Source organism: Hypanus sabinus, chromosome 25 (genome assembly GCF_030144855.1).
Source record: "Hypanus sabinus isolate sHypSab1 chromosome 25, sHypSab1.hap1, whole genome shotgun sequence".
In the NCBI taxonomy this organism is placed as follows: Eukaryota; Metazoa; Chordata; class Chondrichthyes; order Myliobatiformes; family Dasyatidae; genus Hypanus; species Hypanus sabinus.
The window spans coordinates 44283592-44307673 of record NC_082730.1 but is presented as its reverse complement, the minus strand read 5'-3'; the positions used below and the strand labels follow the sequence as shown (position 1 = coordinate 44307673).

The 24082-nt window shown below is 42.3% G+C and overlaps 1 protein-coding gene across 1 annotated transcript in view; it reads right to left on the bottom strand.

Annotated features, from left to right (window-relative positions):
* The window catches only part of sycp3 (synaptonemal complex protein 3), a 172964-nt gene that overhangs the window by 12117 nt on the left and 136765 nt on the right, over positions 1–24082 (bottom strand). Inside the window, exon 7 of the mRNA XM_059950682.1 lies at positions 23179–23277. Within this exon, the coding sequence (XP_059806665.1) occupies positions 23179–23277 (99 nt within the window). The remainder of the gene's footprint in view (positions 1–23178; positions 23278–24082) is intronic.

The window sequence follows — 24082 nt, the reverse complement described above, 5'->3', positions numbered from 1 at the left end:
TTTTCTGCCACAGGAAACAGTTGAGGCCGGTTCATTGGCTATATTTAAGAGGAAGTTAGATATGGCCCTTGTGGCTAAAGGGATCGGGGGTATGGACAGAAAGCAGGTACAGGGTCCTGAGTTGGATGATCAGCCATGATCATACTGAATGATGGTGCAGGCTTGAAGGGCCAAATGGCCTACTCCTGCAACAATTTTCTATGTTTCTACAAGTGAGGTGGAGAATCTAGTCAGATGGAAGAAGGCAGCATACATGAGGTTTAGGAAGCAAGGATCAGATGGGGCTATTGAGTAATACAGGGTAGCAAGAAAGGAGCTTAAGAAGGGGCTGAGAAGAGCAAGAAGGGGCATGAAAAGGCCTTGGCGTAAAGGAAAACCTCAAGGCATTCTTCAATTATGTGAAGAACAAAAGGATGACAGGAGTGAAGGTAGGACCGATTAGAGATAAAAGTGGGAAGATGTACCTGGAGGCTGTAGAAGTGAGCGAGGTCCTCAATGAATACTTCTCTTCAGTATTCACCAATGAGAGGGAACCTGATGACGGTGAGGACAATATGAGTGAGGTTTAAGTTCTGGAGCATGTTGATATTAAGGGAGAGGAGTTGTTGGAGTTGTTAAAATACATTAGGACGGATAGGTCCCCGGGGCCTAACGGAATTTTCCCTAGGCTGCTCCACGAGGCAAGGGAAGAGATTGCTGAGCCTCTGGCTAGGATCTTTATGTCCTCGTTGTCCACAGGAATAGTACCGGAGGATTGGAGGGACGCAAATTTTGTCCCCTTTTTCAAAAAAGGTAGTAGGGATAGTCCGGGTAATTATAGACCAGTGAGCCTTACGTCTGTGTTGGGAAAGCTGTTGGAAAAGATTCTTAGAGATAGGATCTATGGGCATTTAGAGAATCATGGTCTGATCAGAGACAGTCAGCATGGCTTTGTGAAGGGCAGATCGTGCCTAACAAGTCTGATAGAGTTCTTTGAGGAGGTGACCAGGCATATAGATGAGGGTAGCATAGTGGATGTGATCTATATGGATTTTAGTAAGGCATTTGACAAGGTTCCACACAGGCTTATTCAGAAAGTCAGAAGGCATGGGATCCGGGGAAGTTTGGCCAGGTGGATTCAGAATTGGCTTGCCTGCAGAAAGCAGAGGGTCATGGTGGAGGGAGTACATTCAGATTGGAGGGTTGTGACTAGTGGTGTCCCACAAGGATCGGTTCTGGGACCCTTACTTTTCGTGATTTTTATTAACGACCTGGATGTGCGGGTAGAAGGGTGGGTTAGCAATTTTGCAGATGACAAAAAGGTTGGTGGTGTTGTGGACAGTGTAGAGGATTGTTGAAGATTGCAGAGAGACACTGATAGGATGCAGAAGTGGACTGAGAAGTGGCAGATGGAGTTCAACTCGGAGAAGCATGAGGTGGTACACTTTGGAAGGACAAACTCCAAGTAAATGGCAGGATACTTGGTAATGTGGAAGAGCAGAGGGATCTGGGGTGACATGTCCACAGATCCCTGAAAGTTGCCTCACAGGTAGATAGGGTAGTTAAGAAAGCTTATGGGGTGTTAGCTTTCATAAGTCGAGGGAAAGAGTTTAAGAGTCGCGAGGTAATGATGCAGCTCTATAAAACTCTGGTTAGGCCACACTTAGAGTACTGTGTCCAGTTCTGGTCGCCTCTCTATAGGAAGGATGTGGAAGCATTGGAAAGATACAGAGGAGATTTACCAGGATGCTGCCTGGTTTAGAGAGTATGCATTATGATCAGAGATTAAGGGAGCTAGGGCTTTACTCTTTGGAGAGAAGGAGGATGAGAGGAGACATGATAGAGGGATACAAGATATTAAGAGGAATAGATAGAGAGGACAGCCAATGCCTCTTCGCCAGGGCGCCAGTGCTCAATATAAGAGGACATGGCTTTAAGGTAAGGGGTGGGAAGTTCAAGGGGGATATTAGAGGGAGATTTTTTACTCAGAGTGGTTGGTGCGTGGAATGCACTGCCTGAGTCTGTGGTGGAGGCAGATACACTAGTGAAAGTTAGGAGACGACTAGACAGGTATATTGAGGAACTTAAGGTGGGGGGATATATGGGAGGAGGGTTTAAGGGTTGGCACAACATTGTGGGCTGAAGGGCCTGTACTGTGCTGTACTATTGTATATGTTCTATGTTCTAAGTTGCTGCACTGCAATAGGACCAACCAGGGTAGGTCTTACACAGTGAATGGTAGGGCATTGAGGAGTGTGGTAAAACAAAGGAATCTGGGAATACTAGTCCATTATTCTTCGAAGGTGTTCTCACAGGTAGATAGGGTCCTAAAGATAGCTTTTGGCCTTTATAAATCAAACTATTGCCTAAGGTCCTGCATTACAGTCTTGCTGAAGTGTCTCAGTACAAATCAACTGTACTCTTTTCCATAGATGCTGCCTGACCTGCTGAGTTCCTCCAGCATTTTGTCTGTGTAATTAAGCACAGGAAATGGGATGTTATGTTGAAGTTGTATAAGGCATTGGTGAGGCCTAATTTGGAGTATTGTATGCAGTTTTGGTCACCTACCTACAGGAAAGATGTAAATAAGGTTGGATGTTGCCGGGACTTTTCCACTGAGGCCAGGGGAGAAAAAGAGGTGAAGGGTGAAGAGGGAACATTAGGGGGGACTTCTTCACGCAGAGAGTGGTCGGAGTGTGGAATGAGCTGCTAGATGAAGTGGTGAATGTGGGCTCACTTTTGACATTTAGGAAAAACTTGGACAGGTATATGGGTGAGAGGGGTTTGGAGGGATATGGCCTCAGTGCAGGTCAGTGGGACAAGGCAGAAAAATGGTTCAGCATAGCCAAGAAGGGCCAAAAGGCCTGTTTCTGTGCTGTAATGTTCTATGGTTCTAAGGACTGGAGGACCTGAGTTATAAGGAAAGACTGAATAGGTTAGGACTTAATGGCTTGGAATGTAAAAGATTGAGGGGAGATTTGATAGAGGTATACAAAATTATGAGGGGTTCAGATAGAGTATTTGGAAGCAGGCTTTTTCCTCTGAGGTTAGGTTGTACTTTTGTATCTGTTTCATTTCAATCTGTACTATTGTTTCACCATCTGAGTGAAACTTCTTCACTCCGAGGATTGAGAATGTGTACTGACCTGCCAGCTTAAGCTGTACATGTAAGCTCATTTTCAATGTTAAGAGAAGTTTGGATTGGTACATGGATGCCAGTGGTATGGATTGCTATGATCTGGGTGCAGGTCTATGGGACTAGGCAGTTAAAATAGTTTGGCACAGACTAGATGGGCCAAAGGGCCTATGTTGTACTTTTCTATGACCCTATGTCATCTAAAATGTTTGCAAACTTCTTCAAAAGTACCACAAATGAAGTTCTTAAATAACAGGAGTAGGCAACTATGGTTGACACAGGAAGTTAAGGACTGCATAAAAACCAAGGAGAGGGCATATAAGGTAACAAAAGTGGGATCCTGGATGATTGGAAAGCTTTTAAAATCCAACAAAAGGCAACTAAAAAAGCTAAAAGGGAAAAGATTAAATATGAAGGACAGGTAATAATATAGCCAATAATATAAAGTAGGATACCATAAGTATTTTCAGTTTAATAAAAAGTAGGTGAGAGTAGATATTAGATCACTGGAAAATGATGCTGGTAAGGTAGTAATGGGGGACAAAGAAGTTACAGATAGAATACTTTACATCAGTCTTCACTGTGGAAGATACTAGCAGTGTGCCAGAGGTCCAAGAGTGTCAGGGAGCACGAATAAGTGCCATTGACATTACAAAAGATAAAGTGCTGAGCAAACCAAAGGTCTTCAGGCGGATAAGTCACCCGGACCACATGGACTACATCCCAGAGTCCTAAAAGTGATTCCTGAAGAGATAACGTATGCATTAGTTATGATCTTTCAAGAATCGCTTGATTCTGGTATGGTCCTGGAGGACTGGAAGATTGCAAATGTCACTCTACCATAAAAAGGGAGGAAGGCAAAAAAAAAAGGAAAATATAGGCCAGTTAGCCTAACCTGAGTGGTTGGGTAAGTGTTGGAGGCTATTATTAAGGATGAGGTTTTGGGGTACTTGGAGACTAAATCAGCATGGTTTCTATGAAGGGAAATCTTGCCTGACAAATCTGTTAGAGTTCTTCGAGGAAGTAACAAGCAGGGTGGACAAAGGAGAGGCAATGGATGTAATTTATTTGGATTTTCAGAAGGCATTTGATAAGGTGCCACAGATGAGGCTACTTAACAAGATAAAATCTTATGGGATTACAGGATATATATTGGCATGGATAGAGGAATGGCTGACGGGCAGGAGTCAGCGAGTGGGAATAAAAGGGGCTTTTACTGGTTGGCTCCCAGTGACTAGTGGTGTTCCTCAGTGTCAGTATTGGGACCGTTACTTTTCACATTGTCCGTCAATGATTTAGATAATGGAATTGCTGGATTTTTGGTAAAAGTTTGCAGATGATACAAAGATAAGGGAAGAGGTAGGTAGTGCTGAGTAAGCAATGCGATTGTAGCAGAACAAATTGGAAGAAAGGCCAAAAAAGCGTCAAATGGAATACAGTTTTGGGAAATGCCTGATAATGCATTTTGGTAAAAGCAACAATAGTGTAGACTATTATCTAAATGGAGAGAAAATTCAAACACCAGAGGTGCAAAGGGACTGTGTGTCCTCATGCAATTCTCCCTGAAAGTTAATTTACAGGTTGATTCAGTGGTAAATACGGAAAATGCAACTTTGGCATTTATTTCAAGGGGAACAGAATATAAAAGCAAGGTGATAATGCTGAGCCTTTATAAAACATTAGTCAGGCAACACTTGGAGTACTGTCAACAGTTTTGGGCCTCATATCTCAAAAAGAATATGTTGTCATTGGAGACAGTCCAGAGGATGTTCATGAGAATGATTCTGGGAATGAAGAGGTTAACATACAAGGAGCGTTTGGCAGCACTGGGCCTGTACTCACTGGAACTTAGAATGCGGGGGATCTCATTGAAACCTACCGAATGTTGAAAGGACTAGATACGGTGGATGTGGAGAGGATGTTTCATATGATATAGATATCCGGAACTAGAGGGCAACCTTTCAGAACTGAGGTAAGGAGGAATTATTTTAGCCAGAGTAATGAATCTGTGGAATGCGCTGCCACAGACTGCAGTGGGGGCCAAATCCGTGTGTATATTTAAGGCGGAAGTTGATAGCTTCCTGATTGGTCTGGGCATCAAAGGATATGGTGAGAAGGTATGGGGTTGAGAGAGATCTGGGATCATCCATGAATGGTGGAGCAGTTTCGATGAGCTAATTCTACTATGTCTTATGATGTATGACTTATCTTGACTGCTTGCATCATGGACTAGTATGGAAATACCCATGACCAGGAATGCAAAAGGCTACAAAAAGAGTTGATACAGCCTGGTCGATCACAGGAAAAGCTTTACCCATCATTGAACAAATCTACAAAGAGTGCTGCCACAAGAAAGCAAGTGCCATCATCAAGGACCCCCACTATCCAGGCCATCCTCTCTTCTTACTGCTGCAGGAAGAGGTACAAGAGCCTTGGGTCCCACACCACCAGGTTGAACAGTTATTATCCTTCAACCATCAGTCTCTTGAACCAGTGTGGGTACCTTCACTCACTGCAACTCTGAACTGATTTCACAACCTATAGACTCACCTTCAAGGACCATACAATTCAACTCAATATTATTTATCTACTTTTTAATAAATTGCACAATTTATCTTCTTTTACATATTGTATTTTGTTAATCTTTGTTGTATATACTTTTCATTATTTCTAATGTATTTCTTTATTACAAATCATAACAGAAATAAAAGCAAAATAAGCCTCTTTTCCTACCCTCCCACCCACCTACCCCTCACCGACACTGGGCCTCTAGTCCTTAGCCCTGGGATCTCAGACATTAGACCTCCAACCTACAGTCACAGACCAAGACTTGTCCTTTGGGCCTCTACCTCCGTACTTACCTTACCAGCTTTTTACCTTTGGACTACTGAGTTCTGGACTATGACCTACAGCTTTGCCCTCTGGACTTCGCTGATCTCTTGGTATTGACCCCAGGGTGTGCCAATCACAGGTCAGGAATTGCCAGTCATGGGTTTGACTTTGAAGCTCTGACTGATCCCACCTCCACAATTGCTTATCTTTTGACAATGGTGCAATCTGGCTCTTGACTTCCAAACTTCCAGATTTCTGATCCTGTGACCTGGGAGGAATTGAGGGAGGTCAATAGCTCTTATGACTACTGCCATTATGACCTCCAACTCAGGATTCACTGACCTGGGGATCAATGGTCTCCTCAGTGACAGTGACCCGACCTCCAGAATCACCAACCTTTGACCACAGAGCATTCCAATACAGGATTTTCATTCTCCCTCATCTCTATCCCCAGACCCTAAGCTAGCCCCTAACTCCCCGTGCTGTCCGCAAAATCATTCCTATAACCTTAAAAACAGAGCAAAATAAAAGTCCTCACTCCAAGTGCAATCTCAAAGCAGGAGCAGACACAAGAGACACTCAAGGACCCAGATCACAATGAGAAATTCCAGAGATTTTGATTTTGTTGTCTACATCAGTGGGAAACAAGAAGTGGAGATACTTCAAGGCAAAGGAGAAATTGGACACTGGGACCTGGGGGAAAAAAATCAGGATGCTCAAAGAACTGTCAGGTCAAGCAGCATTTGCGCGAGGTGTAAGATAATGCTGTAGGTTGAAATTGTGCACCATGATAGAGAGAAAATACATATATACAGATTGGCTTCATTTGTCATATGTACATTGAAACATACAGTGAAATACATCATTTGAGTCAGCCCACAAGTGTCACCACATTTACGGCGCCAACACAGAACGTCCAATACTTATTAACTCTAACTCTAACCCATGTGATTTTGGAATGTGTGAGGAAACTGGAACACCTGGAGGAAACTCCCACGGAGAGCATACAAACTCCTTACTGGCGGGGCAGTAATCACTGGTGCTGTAAATTGATTGCACTAACCACTACACTGATAGATGATAGGTCGGTGGATGGAGAGACTTCACATAATTGTCTATTGGTCTCTGCACAGCCTTACCAATACTGCCAGGGTATGAGAAGCAAGGAAACTCTAATCCTGAACACCATGACGCTGAACTGGGAGATGAGCTGGAGGAAGAAGGCTGCATCTAATGAGGAAGATCTTGCTCAACATCAACAGTTCCATCTCCCAGCTAATTAAAGAAGGCAGTTTCAGCAGCAGATATAAAGATCCCCCTAAAGTAACGACCTTCCTGAGCAGTCAGTGACACATAACACCATAGAAAAAAAAAAGTGATTCCTCCTGACTACAATGCTTAACATAGAAAATACATTACAGCACAATAATGTATGGCTCTTTGGCCCATGATGTTATGCCAACCTTTTAACCTACTCCATGATCAATTTAGCCCCTCCATTTTTCTATAATCCAGTGTCCACACACTTTGTCAGGACAAAGGGTCTCGTGTCGACAGCGCTTCTCCCTATAGATGCTGCCTGGCCTGCTGTGTTCTACCAGCATTTTTTGTGTGCGTTGTTGTTTGAATTTCCAGCATCTGCAGATTTCCTCGTGTTTGCTCCCTAATGTACTGTATCTGTCTCTACCACCACCCCATCAACATCAATATTTCCTCAATAATGAGCCAGGATTGATAAGATGAAATTTAAAATCCCCTCAAATCTCAATGTTCAGGTCTATCTGCACTGAATATTTATTTATTTTTAATTTAGCAATACAGTGGAGAATAGGCCCTTCAAACCAAGCCACCAGCATTCCCTGATTTAACCCTTATCTAATCACAGGTCATTTTACAATGACCAACTAACCTACAAAACGCCACATCTTTGGACTGTGGGGGGGAAACCCATGCATTCTAAGCGGAGGATGCACACACTCCTTACAGAGGATGCCAGTATGAAACTCTGATGCCCCATGCCATAACAGCATCACACTAACTGCTATGCTACAATGGCATCCCATATATACACATGGACAATTCCTCGGTGCTGTTATGTGAACTATAGCCTTTGCACACCACATATTTTCCTTAGATCGCTTCCACTCTGCTCATTTCAACTCCCTAACCCTTGGTGCTGCTCCTCAATATTGACAGCTAGTTAGCAATGTAAAGGCTGAACAGTGAATAATAAACTCAGTAGCCACTTTATGAAGTACCTCCTGTACCTAATAAAATGCCCATTGAGTGTACGTCCATATCTTCTACTGCCGTAGCACATCCACTACAAGGTTCAACATGTCAGAGATGCTCTTCTGCGCACTTTTGTAAAGCATGGTTATCTATTGTCTTCCTATCAGCTTGAACCAGTCTGGCCATTCTATTCTGACCTCTCTAAGACATTTTCACCCACAGAATTGCCACTCACTGGATTTTACTTTTGCTTATCGCACCATTCTCTGAAAACTCTGAGTTTTGCATGAAAATCCCAGGAGATCAGCAGTTTCTGAGATACTCAAACCACCCCGTCTGGCACCCCCTCTGACATTCCACAGTCAGAGTCACTTCTTTCCCATTCTAATGCTTGGTCTATAACAAATGAACCTCTTGACCACGTCTGCATGCATTTATGTATTGAGTTGCTCCCAAATGACTGGCTGATAGATAATTGCATTAATAAGCAGGTGTACAGGTGAACCAAAAAGAGGTGGCAACTGAGTATATTTATCAGGCGCAGTTGGCACAGGCAAGCTTACGGCAAACAAAATATGGGGCAGACTTGACCTTCGGGTTGCTACCTCCAGACTTGTTGACTTCAGTCTTTCAACTTTCGGGGTTCCTATCTCCAGATTTGCCAAGTTCTGGATGTCAACTTTTGGCATTGCCCCCCCCACCTCAGAATTCACTGACCTCTGAACTTGCCAATCATTAGCTTGAGCTTCGGGTGTCAACTCCTGGGCTTGCCAATCAAGGGTTTGCCCTTTGGGCCCTGACCGTCGCAACCTCTTGACTATGGACTGCTTTGGGCATCAACTTCTGGACTTGTACAGACTTCTGATCCCAGAGACCTACAGGTTCACCTGTCTTCGTTTCTCCCACCTATACGGATCTCGGTCTCCGAATTCACCAGCCTGGGTATCACTGGTCTCCTCAGGTCGGGAAACCTATGTTGAAATGTCCTGTGACCAAGTAGTGCCTGTGGTTTTTATGTTGACATCAGCTGTACTTGCTACGTTTCAGTCACTATCACAAACCAGTAAATGAAGTAGACGATCAAGAGTAGCAATCTTATCTTATTCAATTTTCTACTTCTATTTTAAATGCATTCTCTTATTCTAGTGCTGTGCCCACCCAATTCACTTTCCTGCAATTTAATTTTCATTGCCATCTCCATAATGTGAGCTGCAATAATAATAGGGTTGTTGTGATGGATGATTTTAACTTTCCTAATATTGACTAGCAGCTCCTTCGAGCAAGGGGTTTAGATGGGATGGAGTTTGTTAGGTGTATTCAGGAAGGTTTCCTGACAGAATATGTAGATAAGACAACTAGAGGAGAGGCTGTACTTGATTTGGTATTGGGAAATCAACCTGGTCAGATGTCAGATCTCTCAGTGGGAGAGCATTTTGAAGATAGTGCTCATAACTCATCTCTTTTGATCCCATGCCTCATTACTTCCTGAATGAGCCTCACATGGGGAACCTTACTGAAATCCATAGACACTATATCCACTGCTCTAGCTTCATCAATGTATTTTGTTACACTCTCAAAGAATTCAATCAGGTTCGTAAAGCATGACCTGCCCTTGAGAAAGCCATAATCAGATTAAGTCTCTCCAAATGCTGATAAATCTTGCCTCTCAGGATCTTCTCCAACAACTTGCCCACCACTGAATTAAGACTCACTGGTCTATAACTTCCTGGATTATCTCTACTCCCTTTCTTGAATAAGGTAACAATGTTTACGACCTTCCAATCCTCTGGTACTTCTCCTATACCTATTGTTGATACAAAGGTCATTGCCAGAGGCTCAGCAGTGTCCTCCCTTGCTTTCCACAGTAGCCTGGGGTTTATGTTGTCCAGTCCCGGCACCTTATATAATCATATAACAATTACAGCATGGAAACAGGCCATCTCGGCCCTTCTAGTCCGTGCCGAATGCTTACTCTCGCCTAGCCCCACTGACCTGCATTCAGCCCATAACCCTGTCCATATACCTATCCAATTTTTTTAAAATGACAATATCGAACCTGCCTCTACCACTTCTACTGGAAGCTCATTCCACAATCTAGCTTATCTAACTTAATATCTTTCAAAAGCTCCAGTACATCCTCTGTCTTAATGTCTGTACACTCAAGCTTTTCAGTCCACTATAAGTCATCTCCAAGGTCCTTTTCACTGATGAATACTAAAGCAAAGTATTCATTAAGTACTTCCGCTACCTCCTTCAGCTCCATGCATGTTTCCACTCTCACACCGCTCATCCTCTTGCCCTTCACATGCTTATAGAATGCCTTGGAGTTTTCCTTTATCCTGCTACCATCAAGTGGGAGGTATGGGAGATTGAAGACACACACTCAACATATTAGGAACCACCTTTTCCCCTCCGCCATCAGATTTCTGAATAGACAATGAACCCATGAACACTAATTCAGTATTTTCCCTGTCTTTTTTGCTCTATTTATTTAATATATATATATATATACATACATACACGCACACACACACATATGTGTGTGTATGTGTATGTGTAAGTGCATTGTAATTCATTGTTTCTATTTTTCACGACATTTGCCAGTGATATTAAACCTGATTCTGGTCCTGTAGTCTCTGCTTGCTCACACAGCTATTCCTGCAAACTATTTACTTTCATGTGCCCAGAAGCACCACCCTGATTTCTCACCACCCACCTATACCAGGAAAAACTCACAGCAACCAATTAAATAATTGGCACCACGATAGCATAGCAGTAAGCGAGTCACTATTCCAGCTCGGCGTGTCAGAATTCTAAGTTCAATTCAGGTGCCACATGTAAGGAGTTTGTACACTCTCACCATAAACTGCATGGGCTTCCTCCTGATGTTCCAGTTTCCTCACACAGTCCAAAGACATACAGGTTGGAGGTTAACTGGTTATTGTAAATTTTCCTGTGATTAGGCTAGTGTTAAATAGGTGGGATGCTGCGTGGTGTGGCTTATTGGGCCGGAAGGGCCTGTTCCATTTTGTACCTATAAATAAATAAGATAGATAGATAAATAATTCAATACACCTGCATCTTTGGCATTTGGGAGAAACCTTCCCAGTCATAGGGAGAACATGCAAACTCCACACAACAGTACTGCGGCTCAGAAATGAACCTGAAACACTGGAGCTGTGAAGCAACTGAACTACAGCAATCATTTTTACTGCTTGATCTTTCTTCAATATTTTAAATTCTGCAATGTTCAAGTCATAGTCTTGACTTTTGTTTCTGTACCCAAGCCTCAGCACTTCCTTTTTCTCATCACATAGAACACTATATCACAATACAGGCCCTTTGGCCCACAATGTTGTGCTGACATTTTAACCTAGTCAAAGATCAATATAACCTTTTCCTCCCACATAGCGCTCCATTTCTCCATCATTCATGTGCCCATCTAAGAGTTTATTAAATGTCCCTAAAGTATCTGCTTCTACCACCACCCTTGGCAGGGCGTTTCACTCTCTGTATAGACTTACCTCTGACATCTCCCCTATACTCTCCTCCAATCAACTTAAAATTATGTCCTTGTAGTAATCATTTCAGTCTAAGAAAGTCTTTGATTACCTCCTCACTATACACACAGTGTGTTTTGCTGTACATTTTTGATATGACTTCCTCCTTTCTGAGGAACTGAATTTATGAGTATTTAGACAGACATGGATAGATTAAGGATAGCCAGCATAGCTTTGTGCATGGTAGGTTATGTCTAACCAATCTTATAGAGTTTTTTGAGGAAGTTACCAGGACAGTTAATGAAGGCAAAGCAGTGGATGTTGACTACATGGATTTCAGTAAAGCATCTGACAAGTTACCAGATCGGAGATTGGTCAAGAAGGTATTCAAGATGAGATAGTAAAATGGATTAAACATTTGCTTTGTGGGAGAAACCTGAGAGCCGTAGTAGATGGTTGCCTCTCGGACTGGAGGCCTATGACTAGTGGAGTGCTGCAGGAATCGGGCAGGGCCACCAAGATTGGGGGTGTAATGGACAACAAGGAAGGCTATCATTACTTACAGCTGGTAAAGTGAGCTGAAAAATGGCAATGGAATTTAATGCAGACAAGTGTGAGATGTTGCACTTCAGTAAGACCAATTAGGATAGGTCTTACACAGCGAACAGCAGGACACTGAGAACTGTGGTAGAACAAAGGCAACTTGGAATACAGATCCATAATTCATTTAAAATGCCATCACAGGTCATAAAGAAAACTTTTGGCACATTGGCCTTCATAAATCAAAATACTGAGTATGGGAGATAGGACGTAATGTTAAAGTTGTATAAGACATTGGTGAGGCCTAATTTGGAGTACTGTGTGCAGTTTTGGTCACCCACTGGAAAGATACTTATAAGTTGAAAAAACACAAAGAAAATGTACAAGGATATTGCTGGGTCTGTAAGACCTGAGTTATAAGGTAAGATTGACTATGTTAGGACTATATTCATTGGAACATAGAAGATTGAGGGGAGATTTGATAGAGGTATACTAAATTATGAGGGCTAGATGCCGGGTTTTTTCCACTGAGATTGGGTGGGACTACATCCAGAGATCGTGGGTTAAGGGTGAAATGTGAAAAGTTTAAGGGGAATATAAAGGGTAACTTCTACACTCAAGAGGGTCATGAGAGTATGGATGAGCTGCCAGCACAAGTGGTGCATGCAAGCTCAATTTTACCATTTAGGAGAAGTTTGGATAGATACATGGATGGTAGGAGTATGGTGGGCCATGGTGCTGGTGCAGTTCAATTAGAGAAGGCAGTTTAAATGGTTCAGCGTGGAGTAGATCGGCTGAAGGGACTGTTTCTACGCTGTACTTTTCTATGACTTTATTTTATTATTTGTTGTCCTCCAATTTCCTCATTAAAATTTAGGCAGCATATGTTTCTATTAGGAACATCTTCCCCTCCACCATCAGGTTTCTGAATAGTCCATGAACACTACCTTGTCATTCCTTTTTCTCACACTACTTGTTTATTTTGTGATTCAGAGTAATTTTATGTTTTTGCATTATATTACTGCCAAAAAACAACAAATTTGACATAAAACATAGAACAGGCTCATCAGCACATAATGCTGTTCTGAACAAATTACATCAGTAATTAAATGGCTAACTAATCTACCTACACAATATCCATATCCTCTATTTTCCTCACATTCATGAGACCATAAGATATAGGAACAGAACTAGGCCATTTGGTCCATCAAGTCTGCTCTGCCATTTAATTATAGCTGATCCAATTTTCCTCTCAGCCCTAAACTCCTGTCTTCTCCCAGTATCCCTTTATGCCCTGACCAATCAAGCATCCATCAATCTCTGCCTTAAATACACATAAAGGCTTGGCCTCCACAGCTACCTGTGTCAAATAATCCCACAGATTCACCACTCTCTGGCTGAAGAAATTCCTTTCATCTCCATTCTAAAAGGACACCACTCTATTCTGTTATGGTAACTTCACACACTTCATGACCCTACCACCTGGAACTTTCACCATACTACTAGTGTCTTTCACAGTGAAGACAGTTTGTCCACCATTTTGTCCCCACCCCATTCCTGACTCTCCAGCATACTTTTCCAGCAGTCCAATATCCACTCTCTTTTACTGTCTATGTATCTGAAGAAATTTATGGGATCCTCTTTTTTAATGACTTTTTAGTTGCTTTCTGTTGATTTTTTTAAAAGCCTCCCAATCCTCTAACTTCCCATTGTTTTTGTTCTATATGCCCTTCCTCTGGCTTTGAATTCTCTTGTTGGTCACTGTTGTGTCATCTTCCCTTTTTGGAATGCATATATCCTGTGCCTTCTGAATTGTTTCCAGAAATTCTAGCCATTGTTGCTCTGCTGTCATCCCTGCCAGTGTTCTTTTCCAATCAATTTATGCCAGCTCCTCTCTCATGCCTCTGTAATTCCCGTTACTCCAATGTAATACTGATACATCTGATTTAGCTTCTCCTCAAATTTCAGAGTGAAACCGATCATATTATGACTACTTACCCCAAGGGTACTTTTACCTTAAGCTTTCTAATCAATTCTGATTCACTGCACAACGATCAATCCAGAATAGCTGATCTCCTAGTGGGCTCAACCACGAGCCACTCTAAAAACCCATCTGAAAGGCACTACAGAAAGTTCCCCTCTTGGAATCCAGCACTGATCTGATTTTCCCAATCTACCTGCATATTGAAACCCCCCCATGACAATTGTAACATTGCTGTTTTGGCATGTATTTTCTATCTCCCACTGTAATTTGTAGAACACATTGTTGCTACTGTTTGGGGGTATGTATACAACTCCCATCTTTTTACCCTTGCAGTTCCTTAGCTCTATCCATAATGATTCCGCACCTTCCAACCTTATGTCACCTCTTTCTAATGAATTTGTGTGTCTATCTGAACAGATATTGATTATGACTGATGTTATAAATACCACCAGACTGGACATGCCCAGAAAACATCCCTGAAGAAGATGGGAGAGTTCAGAAGATGGTAGAAACATGAGAAGAGTTTGTCATATATGCCGGGAAAGCATTAGATCCTTTTTTTTTTATCTCTTAAATGTCTTGAAATGAATACTAACATTGCATCTGCCTTCCTCACCACAGATTCAACCTGCAAATTAACCTTTAGAGAATTCTGCACAAGGATTTCCATGCCCCTTTGTGCCTCAGTTTTATGTATTTTCTCTCAATTTAGAAAAGTCAAACCTTCTACCAAAGTGCATGATCATAACTTCCCGACACTGTATTCCACCTGCCATTTCTTTGCCCATTCTCCTAATCTGTCTAAGTCCTTCTGTAGCCTCTCTACTTAAAGTCTCTTGTGTTTCTGCTTCTAACACCCTCTCCAGGCAGCGCATTCAAAGCATCCACCACTTTTCTGTGAAAAAAACTTACACCTCACATCTCCTTTGAAGTATCTCCCCCAACCTTAACTGTATGCCCTCTGGAATTATTCACTCCAACCCTTGGAAAAAGATACTGTCTATCTACTCTATCTGTCCCTTTCATAAACCTCTATCTGTCCCTCTTATAAACCCCTATCAGATCTCCTCTCAGCCTCTGCTGCCCCAAAGAACACAACTCAAGTTTCTCCAAACTCTACTTATAACACATGCCTTCTAATCCCGGCAACATACAATAATCCTGGCAAGTCTCTTCTGCACCCTCTCCAAAGCCTTGACATCCTTCCTATAATGGTGATAATAAACCTGATTCTTATTCTGGGTTGTTAGATCCTTCTCCGCTCTTACTTTGCCACTTGCTTCAGTACTTTTTGTGTCAGAGCCTTTGGTACAATGGGCTCCTGAACCAGACCTGATCAAGGATCAAGGATTAACTTTATTTGTCATATACGTTTATATGTATTAGGAACTTGTTGTGGTGTGTTGGTCAAGGTGGAACATGCAACACAAAGCAAAAATGTTCCAACAATAATAAAGAATATAAGATTATATAAAAATAAGGAAATATATAAGACATAGGAGCAGAATTAGGCCATTCAACCTATCAAGTCTGCTCTGCCATTCCATCAGGGCTGATCTTTGATCCCACTCAACACCACACATCTACCTTTTCACCATATCCTTTGATGCCCTCACCAATCAGAAATCTATGAACTTCTGCCTTAAATACACCCATGGACTTGGCCTCCATCGCCACTTGTGGCACATTCTATAGATTTACTACTGTCTAGTTAAAAATAATTCCTCCTTACCTCTGTTCTAAAAGGTTGCCCCTTAATTTTGAGGCTTTGCCTCTTGTTCAGGAGACACCCACCATGGGAAGCATTCTCTCCACATCCACCCTATCTAGTCCTTTCAACATTCGGTAGGTTTAATGAGATCCCCACACATTCTTCTAAATTCCTGTGAGTACAGGCCCAAAGCTTCTCATATCTTAATCCCTTCATTCCTGGAATCATCCCCATGAACCTCTTCTGGACTCTCTCCAATGAAAACACATCCTTTCTGGGATAAGGGGCCAAAATTGTTGACAATATTCCAAGTGCATCCTGAATAGTGTCTTATAAAGGCTCAGCATTATCTTCTTGCCTTTATATTCTATTCCCCTTGAAATAAATGCCAACATTGCGTTTGCCTTCATTACCACAGACTCAACCTATAAATTAACCTTCTGGGAGTCTTGCAGAGGATTCATAAGTCTTTCTGCAGCTCTAATGTTTGAACCTTCTCCCTATTTAGTTAGTAGTCCATACTATTGTTCCATTTACCAAAATGTATTCTCATACATTTCCCAACACTGTATTCCATTTGCCACATTTTTGTCCATTCTTCCAATTTGTCTAGGTCCTGCTGCTTCCTCTACCTAGCTACCTACCCACCCCTCCACCTATCTTTGTATCATCCTCAACCTTTGCCACAAAGCCATCATTTCTATTATCTAAAACATTGACAAACAATGTGAAAAGTAACGGTCCCAGTATTGACCCCTGAGGAACACCTCTAGTCACTGGCAGCCAACCAGAAAAGGCCCCTTTTCTTCTCACTCGCTGCCTCCTGTCAGCCATTCCTTTATTCATGCAGTATCCTTTCTCTAACACCATAGGATTTTCTCTTGTTAAGCAGCCTCATTTGTAGATAATACAGAAAGGCTAATAAAGTTAGACATCAGAGTCCTCTGAAAAAGAAACTATTTTCCCACACAGGCCCTTTAGTGTTATAATTTTCTACAACCATTCTTTATTTAACACAGTTAGATGCTACGTTTGCACTGGAATGTGTAGACCCAGAACACTCTTGGGTGTTTTGGTTGCTAACACAAATGACACATTTTTCGATGTACATGAGATAAATACATATGAATTTACAATTTCAAACATACATTAACCCACCCCACTGCAGTCCCCACCACCACTACTTTCTCATTTCCTGTCAGTCACCTTATATACAGATACAACTGTCAGTTACCTTATGTACAGATACAGAGATACTTCACATACATAAAATCAGTTTATGTACATACGCCAATTATCTGTATTTTTATAATGGTTTTATTGTCTTCTTAAGATTATTGTGTTTTTTATGCTGCATCGGATCCACAGTGACAATCATTTCATTCTCCTTTACATTTAAAGCGGAGTGAGCTGGGAGCAGAGTGAAGGCTTAAGGCTTTGGCTCAACGGGCTTAGGTGGAAACAGGTGAGGCAAGGTAGGCTTAGTTTTCAGTTTTTCCTGTTATTGAGGAAAGGGGGAATTATGAGTGTGAGGGCAGCTTGTTGTTCTCTGTGTAGGATGTGGAAGGTCCTGGAGTCTCCTGGCTTCGTGGAGGTCCATATCTGTGTAGGTGCACCGAGCTGCAGCTCCTAATGGACTGTGTTAGGGAACTGGAGCTGCAGCTCGATGACCTTCATCTGGTCAGGGAGAGTGAGAAGTTGATAGAGAGGAGTTACAGGCTGGTGGTCACACCAGGGCCACGGGAGGCAGACAAGCGGGTCATGGTTAGGACAGTGAAGGAGAAGAGTCAGGTACTAGAGAGTACCCCTGTGGCTGTACCCCTTGACAATAAGTACTCCTGTTTGAGTACTGTTGGGGGGGGGGAACAGCCTACCTGGGGGAAGTGGCAGTGGCCATGTCTCTGGCACAGAGTCCAGCCCTGTAGCTCAGAAGGGTAGAGAAAGGAAGAGGAAGGCAGTAGTAATAGTAATATTTAGGGGGTCAGATAGGCGATTCTGTGGACGTAGTCAGGAGACCCCAATGGTAGTTTGCCTCCCTGGTGCCAGAGTCCGGGATGTTTCTGATTGCATCCAAGATATCCTGAAGTGGGAGGGTGAGGAGCTACAGGTTGTGGTATGTATAGGTACCAATGACATACATAGGCAAAGGGAAGAGGTCCTGAAAGGAGAACATCGGGAGTTAGGAGGGGAGTTGAGAAGGAGGACCGCAAAGGTAGTAATTACTGCCTGTGCCACGCGACAGTGAGAGTAGGAATGGAATGAGGTGGAGGATAAATGTGTGGCTGAGGGATTGGAGCAGGGGGCAGGGATTCAAGTTTCTGGATCATTGGGACCTCTTTTGGGGCAGGTGTGACCTGTACAAAAAGGACGGGTTGCACTTGAATCCTAGGGGCACCAATATCCTGGCGGGAAGATTTGCTCAGGCTACTGGGGAGACTTTAAACTAAAATGGTTTGGGGGTGGGAATCAAATTGAAGAGACGGGGAGAGAAGAGGTTAGTTCACAAATAGAGGAAGCTAGTAGACAGTGTGTGAGGGAGGATAGGCCGGTGACAGAGAAGGGGAGCGCTCCAACCGAAGATGTAGGGGAGAAGGAAGAAGAAGATAATAAAGTTGTTTGCACCGTTAGGGATAAACAGAGAGTAAGAGGTGGAGAATTTCTTAAATGCATCTATTTTAATGCTAGGAGCATTGTAAGAAAGGTGGATGAGCTTGGAGCATGGATTGATACCTGGAAATATGATGTTGTAGCTATTAGTGAAACATGGTTGCAGGAGGGGTGTGATTGGCAAATAAATATTCCTGGAATTCATTGCTTCAGGTGTGATAGAATCGGCGGGGCAAGAGGGGGAGGTGCTGCATTGCTTGTCAGAGAAAATATTACAGTGGTGCTTTGGCAGGATAGATTAGAGGGCTCATCTAGGGAGATTATTTGGGTGGAACTGAGGAATGGGAAAGGTGTAGTAACATTTATAGGGGTGTATTATAGACCACTTAATGGGGAGTGAGAATTGGAGGAGCAAATTTGTAAGGAGATAGCAGATATTTGTAGTAAGCACAAGGTTGTGATTGTGGGAGATTTTAATTTTCCACACATAGACTGGGAAGCCCATTCTGTAAAAGGGCTGGATGGTTTGAAGTTTGTAAAATGTGTGCAGGATAGTTTTTTTGCAGCAATGCATAAAAGTAACAACTAGAGAAGGGGCAGTGTTGGAACTCCTGTTAGGGAATGAGATCGGTCAGGTGACGAAGGTATGTGTTGGGGAGCACTTCGGGTCCAGTGATCACAATGCCATTAGTTTCAATACGATTAAGGAGGATACGTCTGGACCCAGGGTTGAGATTTTTGATTGGAGAAAGGCTAACTTTGAGGAGATGCAAAAGGATTTAGAAGGAGAGGATTGGGACAATTTGTTTCATCGGAAGGATGTAACAGAGAAATGATCATTTAAAGCTGAAATTTTGAGGGTACAGAATCTGTATGTTCCTGTTAGGTTGAAAGGAAAGGTTAAAAGTTTGAGAGAACCATGGTTTTCAAGGGATATTGGAAACTTGGTTTGGAAAAAGAGAGATAAATATAGGCAGCATGGAGTAAACGAGGTGCTCGAGGAATATAAAGAATGTAAAAAGAATCTTAAGAAAGAAATTAGAAAAGCTAAAAGAAGATATGAGGTTGCCTTGGCAAGTAAGGTGAAAATAAATCCAAAGAGTTTCTACGGTTATATTAATAGCAAAAGGATAGTGAGGGATAAAATTGGTCCCTTAGAGAATCAGAGTGGACAGCTATGTGTGGAGCCAAAAGGGATGGGGGAGATTTCGAACAATTTATTTTCTTCCGTATTCACTAAGGAGAAGGATATTGAATTGAATAAGGAGAAGGGAAACAAGTAAGGTAGTTATGGAAACTATTATGATTAAAGAAGTACTGGCGCTTTTAAAGAATATAAAAGTGGATAAGTTTCCAGATCCTGACAGGATGTTCCCTAGGACCTTGAGGGAAGTCAGTGTAGAAATAGCAGGGGCTCTGACAGAAATATTTCAAATGTCATTAGAAATATAACCATATAACCATATAACAATCACAGCACGGAAACAGGCCATCTTGGCCCTCCTAGTCCGTGCCGAACCCTTAATCTCACCTAGTCCCACCTACCCGCACTCAGCCCATAACCCTCCACTCCTTTCCTGTCCATATACCTATCATGGGATGGTGCCGGAGGATTGGTGTATTGCTCATGTGGTTCCATTGTTTAAAAAGGGTTCTAAGAGTAAATCTGGCAATTATTGGCCTGTAAGTTTGATGTCAGTGGTGGGAAAATTAATGGAAAGTATTCTTAGAGATGGCATATATAATTATCTGGATAGACAGGGTCTGATTAGGAACAGTCAACATGGATTTGTGTGTGGAAGGTCATGTTTGACAAATCTTATTGAACTTTTTGAAGAGGTTACTAGGAAAATTGACGAGGGTAAAGTAGTGGATGTTGTCTATAAGACCTTTGACAAAGTTCCACACAGAAGGTTAGTAGGAAGGTTCAATTGTTAGGTATTAATATTGAAGTAGTAAAATAGATTCAACAGTGGCTGGATGGGAGATGCCAGAGAGTAGTGGTGGATAACTGTTTGACAGGTTGGAGGCCGGTGACTAGTGGTGTGCCTCAGGGATCTATACTGGGTCCAATGTTGTTTGTCATATTCATTAATGATCTGGATGATGAGGTGGTAAATTGGATCAGTAAGTATGCAGGTGATATGAAGATAGGTAGTGTTGTGCATAATGAAGTAGGTTTTCAAAACTTGCAGACAGATTTAAGCCAGTTAGAAGAGTGGGCTGAAAGATAGCAGATGGAGCTTAATGCTGGTTAGGTGTGATGTGCTACATTTTGGTAGGACTAATCAAAATAAGACATACATGTTAAATGATAGGGCATTGAAGAATGCAGTACAACAGAGTAATCTAGGAATAGGAATCTAGTGCATAGTTCCCTGAAGGTGGACTCTCATGTGGATAAGGTGGTGAAGAAGGCTTTTGGTATGCTGGTCTTTATAAATCAGAACATTGAGTATAGGAGTTGGGATGTAATGTTAAAATTATACAAGGCATTGGTGAGCCCAAATTTGGAGTATTGTGTATAGTTCTGGTCACTGAGTTATAGGAAAGATGTCAACAAAATAGAGAGAGTACAGAGGAGATTTACTAGAATGTTACCTGGGTTTCAGCACCTAAGTTACAGAGAAAGGTTGAACAAATTAGGTCTTTATTCTTTGGAGCGTAGAAGGTTGAGGGGGGACTTGATAGAGGTATTTAAAATTATGAGGGGGGATAGATAGAGTTGATGTGGATAGGCTTTTTCCATTAAGAGTAGGGGAGATTCAAACAAGAAGACATGAGTTGAGAGTTAAGGGGCAGATGTTTAGGGGTAACACGAGGGAGAGTTTCTTTACTCACAGAGTGGTAGCTGTGTGGAATGAGCTTCCAGTAGAAGTGGTACAGGCAGGTTCGATATTGTCATTTAAAAAAAATTGGATAGGAATATGGACAGGAAAGGAATGGAGGGTTATGGGCTGAGTGCAGGTCAGTGGGACTAGGCGAAAGTAAGCATTCAGCATGGAGTAGAAGGGCTGAGATGGCCTGTTTCCATGCTGTAATTGTTATATGGTTAAGTTGGTGCTTGATAGATTTTTGATTAGTAAGGGCATCAGAGGGTATAGGGAGAAGGCAGGAGAATGGAGTTGAGAGGGATAATAAGTCAACTATGACAGAATGGTAAAGCAGGCTTGATGGGCTGAATGACCTAATTCTGCCACTACTGTATGTGTTATTGTCTTATGGATTTATAGAAACACTGCATAACACCTTGGAGAAGTCAGCTCCATACTGTGGATACCTGGCCTTACCTGCATCCCGATGACCGTGTACATGAAGAACAGCATCCCAATAAGGTGATCTATAAAAATCATACAACCTTGAGATTTATCTCCTTACAGGCAGCCACAAACAAGAAACCTAAAGGAACCCATTAAAAAAAGCTAACAAACACCCAATGCACGTGGAGAAAAAAACACAAATCGTTCAAACAATAAAAACAAGTAACAACATTCAGAACTAAAGTGAATCCATAGATATGAAGCCTAGGAGCTGGCCCACATCCTCAGCCTCAGTTCATCACACAGTGGAGCAAAACAGAGCTTGCAGACAAAAAGCCCGGAGCAGGCCAAAGCCTCAGGTTTGCAGAAAGGGAATAAATGTCACAGAGCAGCAAGCAGAACCAGAACCCTTATCTCTGGCCCCGACACCCGGCATCAGCCCATGTTTAAGCTGTCCAAACGACTGGTCATCTCTTGCACTAGGACCTGAACCCTGTCGTTTTAATATGCTCTGGACCTGGACCTGCTGTCACATTCCAACATGTACCCAACCTAACTAATTGACCCAGTATTTAGATCCATCCAACCTCTCTTTCAATTTAGGTGGACAGGCTCCAAAACTCCTCCATCCTGACTCCGTCGCAACCATGCCTTGACCTCGATCTGACACTTCTCCTCAAACATTTCTCGACCTCGCTCCAACTTTGGATCACACTCACATGCCTCGACCCTTGAGTCAGCCTTGCTTTCACTTGCCTCTTCATTGTTTGAGGTGATTTACCACAATTTTCCACAGAAAAAGTGCTATTAATAAAGTATATAGTTGCAATTCTTGCTTTATGAAAAACACCAGTAAGCTGTCACCTGTCTTAAGTAGCACCATCTTAAACCCAAAGCCAGTATGGTTAGATAAGAAGATCAAAGATTCAAGACTGTTTAACGTTATTTTCAGTAAACTAGTAGAGAGTTAAATAGTTGCTACTCCAGATTCGATGCAGTCCCAAACAAAACCAATAAGTATAAATACATAAGATAGCTTATATACATAGATTGACTGTACGTACATAAAGTGACAATAGGCACAGGAGTGTTTATATCTAAGGTATCTGATAGGTAATGATAAGGTAGTGCTGGTTGAGGGCTGTGGAGGGGTGGGTTTGTGATTGGAGGTGTTGAGCAGCCTGACAGTTTCAAGAAAGTAACTTCTTATGTCTGGTCGTCCTGGTATGCATGCTACATAGCCTCTTCCCTTACGGGATTGCAATGAACAATCCATTTGAAACAGACAAGCAAAAGAATTAAGTTTCAACGAATAATACTTTGGATTGGCATTCTTTTATTAAAAAGAGAACAACTGTTCAGAGAACTGTCTATTCCCACCCCTCTCCAGGATTTACCTTCAGGAACTGGTCAAACAACTGCTTAATGCTCTTCAGCCTTTGTCCTTGGACCACCCTCATCTGCTGGAAAAGCTTCTGTTGCTGCCGAAACAGGTTCTGTGGAAGAAGTGCATCAACACTTACATCCCCTCTGAAAGATTCTCTTTCTCAAGTAGCATGAATACACAGGAGATTGTCAGCATCAGTACAAGCTGTGTAGAAATGCAGAAAGCCTCCCTGTGATGGAACACTTGGCAGGACTCTGGATGAGTACACACTCTTACTCCTCAAAGTTCAAATACTTCTCTTATGTTGAAGCTCAGCCTATTCAAGCTACCAGAAACATTCTCACCTTAATCCCAACTGCCACAGATGACTTTGCAAGCTGAGTTCAAAAGTTTATTATCAAAGTATGTATCTACATACAACTGAGATTAGTCTTCTCCAGACAGCCACAGAACAAAATAAGAAAATGAAAGTCATTCAGAGAACCATCAAACCCACCCCCACCCACACATAAAAGAATGGCATGCCAATCATCAACCCCCCAAACCACCCCCAGAACAAAATGGAACAAGAACATCAACACCCCACCAGACCCCTCTCCCCCTGCAACAACAACCCCAACCCCCCCCCCGCACAAAACAGAAAAAGAACGCGCATAAAAAAATCACAGGATATAAAAACCATGTCTAAAAAAATCCATAAACACAAAACTATCCTCTGACATCACCAACATTCATCAAAAGAGGGTGACAACACATGAGACAGAGGCCTACTCGCCTGCTACAGCAAGCCATGCAGCACTAGCCCACTCAGACAAGGCAGGCATTCGCCGCTGAACTCTCGCTTGCCTTCTGCATTCATTTCAATTTCTCAATCTTCTTCGATGAAATGGAGTCGAACATCAGCTCATGCCCCA